Source organism: Corapipo altera, unplaced genomic scaffold (genome assembly GCF_003945725.1).
Source record: "Corapipo altera isolate COAL_440 unplaced genomic scaffold, ASM394572v1 0, whole genome shotgun sequence".
Classification (NCBI taxonomy): Eukaryota; Metazoa; Chordata; class Aves; order Passeriformes; family Pipridae; genus Corapipo; species Corapipo altera.
In genome coordinates, this window is record NW_020884872.1 from 15,099,678 (window position 1) to 15,114,291 (window position 14,614).

Consider the following 14,614-nt stretch of genomic DNA (forward strand, 5'->3'; position numbering starts at 1 on the left):
TCTTACCACTCTGTGATAGAGTATTTCACCCTAGGAAGGATTGTTTATCCTGAAACTTGCAGTGATTAATAGATGTTGCTTTTTACAGTATAAATGGTCAAATGATGAAAGTCAACCTGCAGGTAGCAAATTGCTTTGTCTTTTTTTTCCTGTTTTACTTCTGTTGGGTACATGCTTAGAAAGTTTAAATAACAGTCATTGTAAGTGTAAGTACTTTGTTTTGGCACTCATGAAATGTGAACATAATATAGTGGGGATGACTGTAAGAGATGTTGGTGTGTGTACTATGTCAGCATTGAGTCTTTTATTACTACTTACAGAATTGGATTTTTCAGTTTCAGATGCAGATGTGTTTTGTTATATGATATGTAAAAAGTGAGTTTTTAACCTTTATTTCTTTCAATTGTTATAAAGTGTAACAGTTTCATAAAGTACTTTTCTGGAAGGCTGGTGTGAAGCTGGTAGTTGATACCACTCACAGGACTGATTAGCTGCAGTGACAGAGCAGATTCTGTCTGCTATTGTGCTGTCACTGAGTTAGCCAGAAATTGCCAAGTTAAATATAGGCTGAGGGATAAAGAGAGAATAGAATGGTGAGAGAAGGAATCAGAGACCATGGGTCACGAGAAAGAGTTAGGAGTTGCAGGCAGGCATAGGCATTCATGAACCTGAGCCGTGGAACCGCTGAAATGGCCAGGATCCAAGTGATGAGATCTCTCTCAGTTCCTAACATGGGAGCTTGAAGGGTGTAATTTTACAAAGAAATTGTATAAATATTGATCACTTGTGCATGTCACAACTTTGATAATTCATTTATTAGCTGTGTGTAGATTTTGGTAGGACCCATCTGAAGTGTTCGTGGTCGGTAACTAAAGGCATCTGACTGATTGTGAATTTTTACAATCCTTCCTCAAGGAAGGGAGACTGTGTAAAGGGGTGGGTGCTGGGTGAATTTCCAGTGACAGTGTATGTGGATGTTCTCTTTTTTACTGTGATCTCTCACACCAGTGTGAGTTAGCTCCCTCACGTTTGAGGTTATGTTGTTCCCGGGACATCACAATCTGTGGTATGGAAGGAAGAAGTAAAATAAAATAAAAAAAAAAAGATAAAGTGTGTTACTCACTGTAGTATGAATGTCAGTGCCTTACAGGGAAATGTCGTGCTTGTATTTGTCTTGAAGGTAATTTTACTGAGAATTTAACTTCTATATAAACTTCATCCATAGGCCAGGAGATTATAGTCAGTGTGCCAATATAATTAAAGAATCAGATTATATAAGTTGCAGAAAAGACTCTGGGCTGTGATAGTAGATGCAAAAACACCTCTTAAAGAACAGTCATCCCTACAGTTATATAATATTTATTGAGTGCCAAAATAAACAACATTGTAAGTGGGATTCAGAAATGAATGTTCAATTTATGGAAAACTCGAACAAGAGTTACGTGTTTCAGAGACTTCTTTGGAAATCTTAGGTGAGAGCTTGAATTATGACAGTCCTTCCTTTTCTTTCTCACAGGTAGAGAAACTGTGAGTCAAGTACTGATGAGAAAGCCCTGTAGTCCTTCTCCATTGGCTACCATCTGGTTGGTGGGAACATCTCCAGGGAAATACCTGCTGTGATTATATCACTGTTGACTGAAATGGCTTAATGGTTCATGAAATTCTTCAAAGCAGAGCGGTGAGGCTCCATAGAAGGGATGTCATAGCACTGAACACCTTCAACGTGGGTGTCTGCAGTTGCTTGGACTCCCTTCACAGCCAGTGGGGAGAAACAGGCACTTCTGGCCTGCAGTTCGTCTCATCCTGAAGTAGGTGTCTGACAGACGAGAGGAGCGGTGCTCTGAAGTGCTTTTCCTCTCTCTGCATTGACAGTGAAGGCAGTGAGGACTGGGTGATCTGGGTCCAAACACCTCTCTCGTGCCTGACCAACTCACCGCTGATAACTTTGCTTTGGAATGAGCAGCATTTCATGAGGCTAAAGGAGTACTACTTCCAAGCAGCCTGACCCACCTGACATGTTTCTGGTTTTCTGCTTGGAAGCACTAAGGCTTCTTAATTTGGCATGAGAAGATGTTTAACATTGGCCAGAAATAAGTTCTCCAGTACAGTCTCAAAAACTGAATCGGTTTTAAGTAAATCTCTTATAAAGAAAAATCTCAAACCCCACAACCTGAAGCAAAAACTGACAAAGTTAAAAAGGAACTGAAAGCAAAGCTTTGTCAGGGAAAACATTAAGCAACGTCTAAGCCTAGGCCTACATTGTTTACAGTGAATTATATTTTTCCTTACTTCTGCAATTCAATATTGCAAGAAGAGTTCTTTGAGGATTAATTGTTTCCTTCTTTCCCTGAACTGCCAACTGCAAAAAAATAAAAAAAGTTCTATACTCTGTTCTGAATGACAGGTCACTTTCAATTGTTTTAATATTCCAATCATAGAATATTTTTCTCCTTCATACTTGTGCAAAAGCATTAAAAAGGCATTCTACATTTGGATGCCCCATGTGTTACATTAATTGCATTGCTTTTCTTCCCACACCAGTTCTTGTGGGTGGTGGTTGTATTCTGATTTGGCAGAGTCTGAGAGACTCGCTTTAAAGATAAGATAAATAATAAGCATAGGCACGCTCTTGACACAACTTTCGCTCTTCTGGATCAGGAACATTGCCTTTTTATTTTAATGTAGCATATTGCCTTGTTCGAAACTTAATTTTACTGTGAATTCAATTATATTTAAGAAGTATCTAAAATGTTTCTTGAAGCTTTTGCTTTTGGTATTGAAGGTTTTTGGAAGAATCCTTGCTTCCATTTAACAAAAAAGTTCCTAATATGCAATTGCAGAGTAAAAAATTGAAAAGCTTCAGATGATATATCTAATGAATAAGGAAACCCCAAAACAAATGAGAGCTCAGGTTACAGATCAGCTCCTAGAACTGGCAGTTTTGTTCACCTGCTGTAATTTGTTCTGTTCCATTTAAAGCGCAGTTTCTTGTGATTCAATTTTTGGAATGGATATTTTAATAATAAGGAATATGTATCAATTATAAATATGGCATAAATACTTTGTCATGGTTTAGAAAAATGAGTAGTTTTAAATATGGTGTCTCCTGAGTTGCAGTAAATGCCACTGAAGCATGAAAAATATGTTCTAGTTCTATTCTTAGTATGAGTTCCATGTACCAGAGGACAAATGAAAGATGCAGTATCTGAGTACAGCTGTAAAGTAACACCACAGCACTAACATGATTAGTGACTGTAATGTTTGGGTCTGAATGTAACCCTGTGGAGGTGTTTGGATGAAATGGGTTTTGGTACAGAATTATGAAAGCCAGAGAGAAGCATTGGCCCCTCAATTTTGTCTGTCCTGTTGTTTTGGATGGTTGTTGATTTTCACTATATGCTGAAGGTTGATATTGCTGGGTGGGGTTTGCCAGTGAATGTTATTTCATACATTACTAAGAGAGCCTAACATTAAAATTTCCTAATGTTGCCAAAACTAGTATTTGGAATCAAAAGGACAAAAGGTTACAGGTGAGAACCCATCTCAAGCACAAGAATTTCTTTCTGGTTATGACTCAAGTAAATATTTCAAATAAGTATGTTTTTTGTATTTCTTACCTACATTATATTGCTGTCAGGCTCTGTGTACGTGTTACTGTGCTGGTTGCATTCATTACTAGTTTCACTCTAGCTACTTGTGCCTCAGTTTCTTCTACACTGGATTATTCTGTTGGCTGCTTCTTTGGAGTTCATATTTCATCACCTGCAGGATGGCTGTCCAAAAAGTGCTCCTTGCTCTGCCATTTCAGGCCGCTGGGGCTTCTCTAAGTGGTTTGAATGGAGGCCGTTTGGGGCATCTTTGTGATCTATACGTTAAAAACAAGTGCACCAGCTTTGTTACCTCTACTTTCAGACTGTAATCCAGGCTACAGCTTTGCTTGGTAAATTTTAACTATTCTGGTACTTTAAAACCTGCTTTATTTCAGCTTTTTGCCTTGGGAGCTGCGGGAATTGAATCATAGCGCTCCAGACTTTTTAGGTGCGTAGGAAGGAGGAACTACCTCGCTGGGCCACATGAAAGGACTGTCTAATATGCACCCAAATGCTATGGCTAGAAACAGATTTGGGTGTCAGCTGTTCCTCCTCGTCCTCCTCCTCTGTGTGGATGTGTCCGCTTTCCACACAAAGGCCGGTTGGACCACTTTCCTTTACACAGCTGTTCCCAGATTTGTCTCTGGAGGTGGGAGTCTGCCAGTTTTAATGTGTTGTGTGTTAAGTGAAGTAAAGCAATCATTTGAATTGCTGCAGTTAGTAATGCTTCTGGATAGTGGAAAGACTCATCTGAAAAATTAAAGTTTTTCAATTTCCTATTAATTGCTGGGCTCTGGATTTGCCTGATTCTTTCAGGAAAGTTATTTGACAACTGACTTTCTTAACCAAGAATGCTGCTTCTGCTCAGTTAATACATGGTTAAAATGACTTCTTCAGCACTGAGCAGAGTGAATTCATGGGAAGGATGTGAAACTGCTTTCCAGAGCAAGATTTGACATGCAGGAAGGAGGAAATGCAAAAGAAACGTCTGACTTTCCCCCTTGTGTTTGTGGTTCTAAGAATGTTGGTTTTTATAAGGCCCTCAGTTGTTATGCACTTTTTTGGTCGCCTTCCATTTTACCGGATTGAGAGGAGCAGAATCGATACACATTGGTATGTGGTGGCTTTTCTCACCAGTAGATGATTTTGTAACATAAAAGCTGTAGCAGAGGAAGGTAAGATTAAAGCCATAACTAAGTAAAAGGCAAATGACAAGCTCAGTCTGAGAACACAGATTAGAGGTGTTGCCGTGTTTTTTGGTAAAATAACACAAGTCTGAAATTGCCACTTTACAACAGTTCTTTTGTTTTCCTGAGCAAACAGACAAACCTTGGAAAGACACATTTCAGAATTTTTGCCATTTGATGCCCAGGTTTTCAGAATTCCTAAAGTACTTAACAAATCCATAGGAGCTGTCAAAAGGGAGATATATCTAGGTTTAGATTTTACTTCATTTTATAGTTGGCGTGTGTGTACAGATAATATACTGCAGTTGGAATCAAATTCTCTCTGTGGTCTTCTTAAGATAATAAAAATTTTAAAATAGTGAATTAAAAATTATTTGGCTGCTATTCAAGTTGCCTTCTTTCTCCAATTTGGGATTGATGTCATTAATAAAATCTGAAAATGTAACTTTTTTTTCTTTGGTGCTTACTGTCTGTGAACAGAAGGAAATCTTTTTTCCCAGATTAATATGATGATTCATAACTAATTTAATTCTTAAGTTTCCTGTTCTTTGAGTCACTTCCTTTGGCCTGTGAACTAAAAACCCCTTCCAAAGGAAGTGCCCTCGCTGCATCAAAAAGTTTCAGACATCCAGTTTGCATGCTTGTGTTTCCTTTTCTGAAATAGGCTGAAACTTGTAGTCAAACACCAGCCATGGCTGAACTCTTGTGCAAAAGTTGATTGGATTGTAAGAACAAGCATCCTTCTTAAGGGTGCCTTGTAAGCAATTTCTAAACTATAACAGTTAATTTAAATTTTAGTATTTATACAAATGTGCAGCACTTGGTTTTAATCCACAAGAAGTTAAGCTTAGTCTGAAATAGAGGAAATAGTTTTTAAAATGGTATTTAATGTGATTATAATATATACAAGTCTGTATTGCAGGATAAATCATTCCTGCCTAGTTGTTTTTTATTTTTCTGACCAATTCTTGTCCTATAGCAAACCAATGAAGTTAGCAGAGTTTATGCTATAATACTGCAAACTTGAAGAGGTTGAATAGAAATACCAGAAATGCCTAAATTTAGAAAAAAAGTTGCATCTTTATATTTCGTGGGTGTTTTAGCTTCTAAGGCAAGTTTAGTTTTAGTGTTGTATTTTAGAATGTGATTGTGATTGGAACAATTTTTTTTAAGAAAAATAAGCAGATTTTTACAGAATAACACGATTTTAGAGCAGTAAGATTTTAATAAAACTTGATTCATTATAGGAGTCACAATAGCAGCACGAATGTTGACAGTGGTGTTACATTAACATTGGCCTGTGCTTAGGATGTAATGAAAGGCACTGACAGTTTGCTGGTATAAAAAACTGTGCTGAAAAATTACTTCAGTAGTTCTCTTGGTAGTTACTACTAATGTGCTTTGTTGCCTTGAGCTATTCCCTTCCCCAGTTTCTGGGAGGATGCGGTATATTAAAGTTGAGAGTGGTGTGCCTTTTGCTTTAGCTTAAGTGAAAGATGCAAAGGGTTCCTGGTTTTCAAATACGTCAGATTTTACCATAATTTTTGCCCTGCAAAAACTTTGGTATTTTCTCCTTTAAAGGACCATGCAGAAAAGAAAATGAATATGCATTCTGAAGTTAAGGATTTTTTATTTGTCATTGTTCTTCTTCTGAAGAACTTGGCAGTTTCCTCCGGTGGATTTCAAGGAATAACACGTTTGTTTACTTACTAACTATGAAGGACACTGATGCAAATAGCTAATAGTCTGAAGCAATACTAATCTGAAGGTTCATAATTTGCAGGATGCTAGTGAATAACAAGGGACAGAGTTCTGCATTTTCCTCCAATAATGTTTTTATTATCATGTAAAGTTTGGGGATTTTTTTTAAATCAGTTATGTATAGAAAGGTTCTAAATACTGTAAAATAATGAATCCATAATAATGGAGTAAGGTTCTTGCTCTTCACATGGATAAGGCTGGATGGAGTCTTAAATTAGAATTTGAAGGCAGTACAGACTTTTTTTGAATTTTTCTTCTGTTAGGCTTCCTAGATTCTATTTAACTTTCAACATATTTCTGGCTTTTTATTGATTTTCTCCCATTTACTACTTTTTCGCTTACAGATCCCAAAACCTGGAGCTAAAATTGTCCTTTTGGTTTTCCTAACAATGCCATAAATCATAGAACAGCCATGTGAAGACTTGTGATTTGCTTAGATCGTTAAGTTATGTGATGCCTTCGGGTGCATTTCAGAGAAATAAGTCCTGTGGTTTTAACATCTGTAGTAATGTTCTTCCTGTTGAATTATTTATAAGTTTTATAGTTACTTGTTTTACCATAATTAATGATATGAAATCTTCATTTCTGGTCTCTTAAGACATACTAGTGTTAAAATCTGTACATGTAGTATAAGAAACTGTTTATGTGTCATCTGCTGCAGCAATGCAGAGACCTAATCAAGATTGTGCTAGGAATATTGATGAATTGCCTTAATGCACTGAAAGTACACACATAGCTTAATCATTTTATGATGGAAACAAACAAAACCCAGACAAATGAACTGCAGATACTCAATAAAGTGAGATCAGTTTTGGAGTTTGTGACAAAAATGAACTGTTTTCAGAAAGAAAATAGTTTTATGCACAACTATGAGAGAATAGAAAGAGTTGAAAATATCTGTTATGCTTAGGAAATGCAGGAGGACACATTTTTATGGGTATGTTCTTTTGAACATGAGTTGCTGCTGCAGCAAAAAAACAATGAGTTTAAATGTGCTGTTCCAGATCATCCAAAATTGGTTATATGAAACAATAAGCACATCCCCACCCCTCCACACCCTCCTGCGGATACATTCTATAGATCTTTGGGCCTCGCTTGGAAACCTTCTGTCTTTACAGAGGGGCTATACCTTCCCCTGCTCTCTTTCCTTCTGAACATAGGGAACCATATCCATTGGTCATCTAGATCTGCGTGAAATGTTTCATTATTATATAAAATTTCTCATGCATTGTAAGACTTGATAAAAATTGGCATTAGCTTTTGCTTCACACTTGTCTAATGGAGGAGGTTGAACCTAAATCTGGAAAGGGAAGTCCAGAAGTATATTTGACTGAACAGGCTCTCCTGTTATGGAGGATGGGGGTTGAGGATGAAGTCTGATTGACATATGTTTTTATTCATAAATCAAAATGTGCAAAGCAGATACTAGTGTTATAGTATTTCTTTTTATGTGTCTCAGGAAGTTTAAGGGAATTCTTATCTCTCTCTTATCAGTCATACTAAATATGTGGTTGAAGTGCAGGGCCCCCTGTCTGTCTTTAAGGAACTGTAAATGAAAAATTGTAGTGTAAATCATAAGAAAAATCCAAGACAATTGAAACAGAAATGTTTGTGGTATGTGTTGTGGCACATATGAGCTTTGTTCACTGAAGGGTTCACAAAACTGCCTTACACCAAGGAGAGAGATGTACCTCTGAAAACAGCAGTGGTGGGGAGCATGCTTAGACCCAGCATCCAGTAACACTGGACACTGTGCTCTGGCACTCCATGCACTGGATACATCCTAGGGTTCCACTTCTTTAATAAGTGTTTACTGTTGTTCATCTCTTCTCCATCCAAATTTGCATTATTTTGGGGTCCACTGGACTCAAGCTCCATTTCAATAGCACATTAGTAAAGCTGGTTTGTAAGTAGATCTCCTTCCTCCCTTCCCCAAGCTTGCTGCTGTTACTGGTGGAGGAGCACTTGGAGAGCTCTGTGGGAATGCAGCTTCTCATCTCTACTCTAGCCCACTTCTGATGCTCTGCTTCTGTCTGCTGTCATTTACTTCTGTGTCATCCCTTGATTTCCATGACCAGACCGAATCCGTTTAGTTTTCTTCCTGAGGCTTTTTTTCACTTGCATGCCTATTTTTGTGATACCATCTTCATCTCTGCTAGTCCTCAATTTGTTTTATTTTTATTGTATTTTATCTTACTCATGCCTGTTTGTGAGATGTAAACAAGCAAGAAAAACTCATTCTCGTAAATCTTCTTTTATCAGTGTGGATTAATATCTAAGTGATGAATAATCATCCTTTTTAATGCAGGTGCTCACTTCTGTTCTTATGACTATTTAATGTGTTTTTGATACCACTTACATTGTTACAGAGCAGCAATCAACAGAAGACAAATTTCATTGTAGACCAGATGTGGCAATGAACTTTGTATAGCCTTGTTTCAGTGAACACTGTTACAAATCATTGCTCACAGTGTATTGTAAAATACAATATCTGAACGCTGTATAAACCCATTGTCTGAATTCTCTTACCAGGATGGTGATTTTGATTTCACAGCACTCTGGTTCCACAAAAACAATTTGTACAAGCACTGCAAACCATACAAGCTCCTAATATTTTCCCCTATATGGTATATGATTCTCTGTTTGCTTGTTAGTTTCTCTTAACTTTTGTTTTATAGATTATTTATGTTTTCCAAATGATTTTGTAATATTGGGATAGTCTAGATATGGTTGAGTTTATGGAGCTGGGGTTTACTTCTTCAGTCTGTCTCAGTTGATGTGACTCTACAGTGTGCAATACACTAAGAATTTTGTCCATACTGTATAGAGCTGGCCAAACAGGAACTGGAAAGATCATCAGTAGATGGTGCAGGATTTGAGGTTGCATAGGAATGAGAGGATTTTTTCATGCCATGACTTTGTGTTGGGGTTTTGTTTCTCTGATGGGGTGGGGGGAAGGTGTGTTTGGATTTTTTGTGAGTTTCGTTGGGTTTGGGGATTTGGGGTGTTTTGGTTTGGTTCTTTTTCTTTTTTTTTTTTTTTTTTTAATCTTTAATGGTGATGTTTTGTTCTTAAGGCAGGTGTTTGGACTCAAAATACTCCTTATGCTTTAATAGGAGTCTCACAGTAACCAGAGGGACTGGCTGACCCCGATGTGGTATGTTAGAATAGCCTGATGGAATTGTACAGGAGTGTATATTCATTGCAGGTTTTTCCAAGAACTTACATACTAAGTATGTACTATTGATTCTTGTGGTGTGTAACCTTGGTGACACCAAGGTTAACTGACTGCTGCATTTGGGTCTGAGCCATCAGACCTGCTTTTAGCTTTCTTGTTTACTAGCAACTCACCCTTCTCTGTCTTTCCTATATGTACAGACACTGTCTGTACCCCTTCAGAGATGTAGGATTTATTGCCCAGCTGCACTGAGTCTCTGCAATCTGTTTTGAACCTCAAACTACCCTGTGGTTTTGATGCCAAGGCTCTAGTCTTATGAGTACTTAGATTTAAATTCATCTGTCTGTCCCACAGTGGTGAAAGCAGACAGACATATAGATACAGACCTTTTTTAAAAAGCTTTAAAGCAAAATTTTCCTAGGTAGCTATAGGAGATAAGGATCAAGGAATAAAAACTCAGCATTAAGTGTCCTCCAGTTACCCCTTCTCTGTACCGACCTTTAGATTTATGTGAGAACAAAATGGTGAACTCAGAATCTTTTACCTGTGTCTCAGCTGTTCTGCATAATATGGGGTATTTCTCTTTAACTCTCTGTACAGCTCATCCACTGATGTAAACTTCTTTACTTCCATTTCTGACTGGAACACTAACCAAGAGCAGCGGAGGTCATGCTCTGGCTACTTGTGGTTGAACTCCCTCCTTCCTGCACCTTCCATCTTAAACATCTTGCCTGTAGCTTTTAAGAGTCAACTTTCACAGTCATTTCTTTTTCTTCTGTTTAGGAATTTCCCATTCTCCAAACCTTAGCCTCTCAAGATAAACTTGGTCTGACAGTTTTCCCTAATTTTCTTCTGCGTTATAATTCTTAGAGATTCCATCTGAACATTTGAAGCTTTCTGTCCTATTGGGTATTCAGGCTGTCAGGCCTAGATCAGAGAGCAAGTGCAAAAGCGCTTCTTCTCCTAGGCTGTTCCTGATGCAGTAATTTCCAACCTTCAAGCAGGATCCAAAAACTGTGCCTCCCAGTTACTGTAACACTGTGATAATTTAATGACTAGGTTCATGTCTTCTATATGAATGGCATAATTTACTTCTCTCATGTTAAAATTTACCATGAGGAAATGATCCTTACTTGAATATGTTGATTTTGTCTTTCCCAAATGTACGTGTAATTTCAGGATTTGTTTTAAATCCTGTGTAAGAATAAAGTTGGTTTTAAGATTATTATTTTTTAGCATTTTCTTTTCCACTTTTCTCATTTCAGATGTTGCAGTTGTGGACATGAGTGATATTTCCAAGCAACCATCACTGTTTTACCACCTTGGCGTGCGTGAAAGCTTTGACATGGCTAATAATGTTATACTTTACCATGACACTGATGCTGACACTGCTCAGTCTCTCAAAGTAAGGTTCTCACTTGAAAATCTGCTTCATTTCAGAAATATCTTTAAATACCTGAATCTACAAATGTTTGTGTTTTTCTGAAACTTCCACTGAATGTCATTTCCTGAGAGCTACGTAACAGAATCATGATAAGAAGAAACAGTTACTAGCAAAAATGGTAATAATTAGAACAGTATAAAAGCTTTTTTGTAAGAAGAGTTCTGTAATGTGATACTGATTTTGCTTCATATGGTTAGACTTGGAAGTGAGAGTGCAGGTCTGATTTTTTCCTTCCTTTCCCTCTTAGTTTTAGTACATGTAAAAAAAAAAGTTATGGTTTGTATTATCAGGACACTTGAAAAAGGGCTGTATTGTAACCTACTCCTATTATTGAAGCACTTCTGTCAGACGAGGTTTGTATTCCCTAGGTGCTGAGCAGCTGAACTACAGGAATCTCCTTTTTATTGCTATTTGAAGATAAAAAAAGAGATCCTTGCCAAATCTTTTTATAGAACTATCGTTCATTTTTATAGTAGGATAATACATGCTATACACTTAAGTCCTGAAACTACTGTTCTGGATGCAAGTCATAGGTTGTGGATGTTTCTGCCTTTCTCAGTGCCATCTATTTCTGCTTTTAATATTATCCATTTTCTACTGCCTTCACTGAGAGCAGCAGTGTTCTTGCTTTGTTGGTTTTTTTCCTTGAGTTATTACCCCTTGCTACTTTGCTTTTTTCACACCATCAATGTCCAAAAATTCTTTTTGGAATTCTCCAACCTCTCTTGATCCTGTAAGAATATTGTTTCATCTTAATTTTAAATCTCCTTCTTTCTTCCCCAGAAAAGCTCCGTTCTGTCACAACTTCTCATTCATCTTTTCTGGTCTCAATGTTACTGATTTTAGTCTCATGTATTTAGTATCCCATACTTGTTTCTTCCTACAGTGGTCCACATACACATTCACATTCAATGTGACCCGGAGTCACAAGAACTTAAGAGTTGGAGCCTCTCACATTCTTGCTCAAAGAGGTTATCCATATGGATATGAACTAAATTATACTGGCATGTCTTCCTTTCCTCCAGCTAATCTGGATGGACAGGAATGCAGGTTTTCATCCTGTGTTGGTGATACACCTGACTGCAATGAAATATTTAATTTTTGTTTTTCATCAGTACATTTCTATCTTTCTTTTATGCTGTCACTCAGATGTTCTGATCAACTTGGTTCTACCAAGCACAGGCTAATCATCTTCTATTTGTCACTGCCCAATGAGGATGTCTTTGATTTCTGCGCTTGGTGCCAAGCACATACTCAAGCACCTTCTCCATAACTGGAGTGCTGAATGATCTCCAGGATTACATCCATCTGGTTGGCTCTTCAAATTGATTGTTGTCAGAACTTGCAAGTCTTTGCACTGTCAGTTGTAAGGCTTTTTTTTTCTGAGGATGTAAAGCTCAAGTCTCCAGACCTGGGAACACTGGAACGTGACTGGGTCACATAAAGCTAGAAAAGCTTTATCTTTGTCTTCATGTCTCTTCTTCAGTGCCTCTGTCAATGGCACTGATATCTTCCTCATCTCTCAGTTGTTTGCATGACCTCTTTGGCCTATATAGGTCCCTAGTATGTGTTACTGTGGGATCATAAAGCTCGATGTAAGTTCCTGGAACCAAACAGAAGAGATCGTCTGTATCAAGTGCTAGAGTAGTTTAAGCAGGACACTGGTTCAGGGTTCAGTCCTACCCTGTTGTCCTTGGTATCTCTTCTGCAACTGAACCCCAGTTCAGTACTGGGTAGCATTCAAATATGCTAATACAGCTTTCTTAGGAATACTTCAGAAAGTAGGCAGGGATCGTTCTTGGGGTATTTCAGCCAGGAACCGTCCATGACACATTTCACACAGTTTCAGAAGAGTTAATTTCTCCTGCTGAGAAAGATCTTTATCTGCAGTAGGTAAGGCTCTATTGCAGATACTTGCTTAGTTCAGTAGACATTAAATTTCAGATATGTGATATTTCAGATGTCTAAGCTTTCCATCACTTTTTTTCTGATGTATTTTATTGGGCTTAAGGATTTTAAGTTAATGAGTAATTCTGTATTTTTAACCATCTGCCGATGGTTCTGTGTTCTCAAGTTTATTACTAATTTGGTCAGGACTTTTTTCCTTCCCTTTATGAATTTATTACTTTGTTTGGATCTAGGTTGCTGTGCACACCTCTTAGGAATGGTTAGCCTAAGTGTTACAAAGGCAGTATTCATGTCTGCTGTTACTTCTACTGAAGATCTGTGATGTTCAGGCAGCCTGACTTTATGTAGATTATCTCTTATGACCCATCCTGAAATTGTCCCAGGAGTTGTCTCTTTAGTTTCATCAGTATTCTTTCCAAAACAATCTAGTTCTGAGGACATAGAAGATTATGTAATCTGGCTGCCAAGAGGGTCATATTTGCAGAACTAAATCTCTTAGATGGCCCCTGATATTTTGTCTGTTGTTGAGGAAAAGGGTGTGTTGTCATGATAATTTCTGTGCAGTCCAAGTGGATTTCAGGCTTTCAGATGTGAAGTTGCTAAGCAGAATGACCTTAGGTTTTCAGAGCACATTCCATTAAATTATATTGATAACCTTACTTAGAAACAAGTCTACGTCTAAGATTTGTAGCATGGCTTACCTGATGATCTCTTCAGTTTGACTGAGCAGTCCATCACATGTTTAGTGATGGACATGTAATCCATCACTAAAAAGAGGAGAAGGTTACTTACTGGCAACTGAAATCTTTGAGGTCTGGTTTACATGCCCATTAGTTTATCATCTGCTTCACAGTTTCAACATCTCTCTTTAGATTTTAAGGTGAAAAGAATTAGGGTGTAGGAGGAATGTGTTGATCTATGCCAATCTGGTAGGAAAGGGGCTTAGGTATCTGAAGGATACCTTTCAGAGAGAAAAACCCTCCGGCTTTGAATGCTTTTGTCTCACAGATGCCCAGAGTGTGTCTGGGTGTGCCCAGTCTGACGAACTCCAGTTACTGGCAAGTACAACTTTATATTCTGAGCACTTCTTCAAGCAGGTTTCTTTGCTGAATTGTTAATTTTTATGGCTTTTCTTGATGTTCTATCCCTTTACTGGAAATCTACTGTGTCAGGAAATCTGAATTATACTGTGAAGAAAACGTCTGCGTGTATATATGTATAGCAGTGATTTTTATTGGAAATAATAATTCCCAGTAAAAACAATTAAACATCTCTATTTATCTCTCTTTTTCCCCATAGGATATGGTGTCTCAGAAAAACACAGTAAGTATTAAATCCACATTCATTTTAAAACACAAAATGGAAATACTACATTAATGTAATAAATAAAAAAACTCTGCATGATTGAAGGAAATTGTTTTATCTCTATACAATTCAAACTAATGGAAATCTTTTCAACTTCCTTTCCAAAGTAAAGCTAGATGAAAAAATTACTTTACTTTTTAAAGTAAAGGTGCCAGTAGATTTTATATGTAGGTTGACAGAT

The 14,614-nt window shown here is 37.5% G+C and overlaps 1 protein-coding gene across 4 annotated transcripts in view; it reads left to right on the top strand.

The window, feature by feature from the left end:
- MAP3K15 (mitogen-activated protein kinase kinase kinase 15) overlaps positions 1-14,614 on the top strand; it is an 83,040-nt gene that overhangs the window by 15,278 nt on the left and 53,148 nt on the right. For 2 of the 4 annotated variants that reach the window (XM_027637793.1, XM_027637803.1), the window contains exons 2-3: positions 10,982-11,121; positions 14,368-14,391. In XM_027637793.1, coding sequence (XP_027493594.1) covers positions 10,982-11,121; positions 14,368-14,391 — 164 coding nt within the window. The remainder of the gene's footprint in view (positions 1-10,981; positions 11,122-14,367; positions 14,392-14,614) is intronic. The other 2 variants (XM_027637812.1, XM_027637822.1) reach the window with 1 other exon arrangement.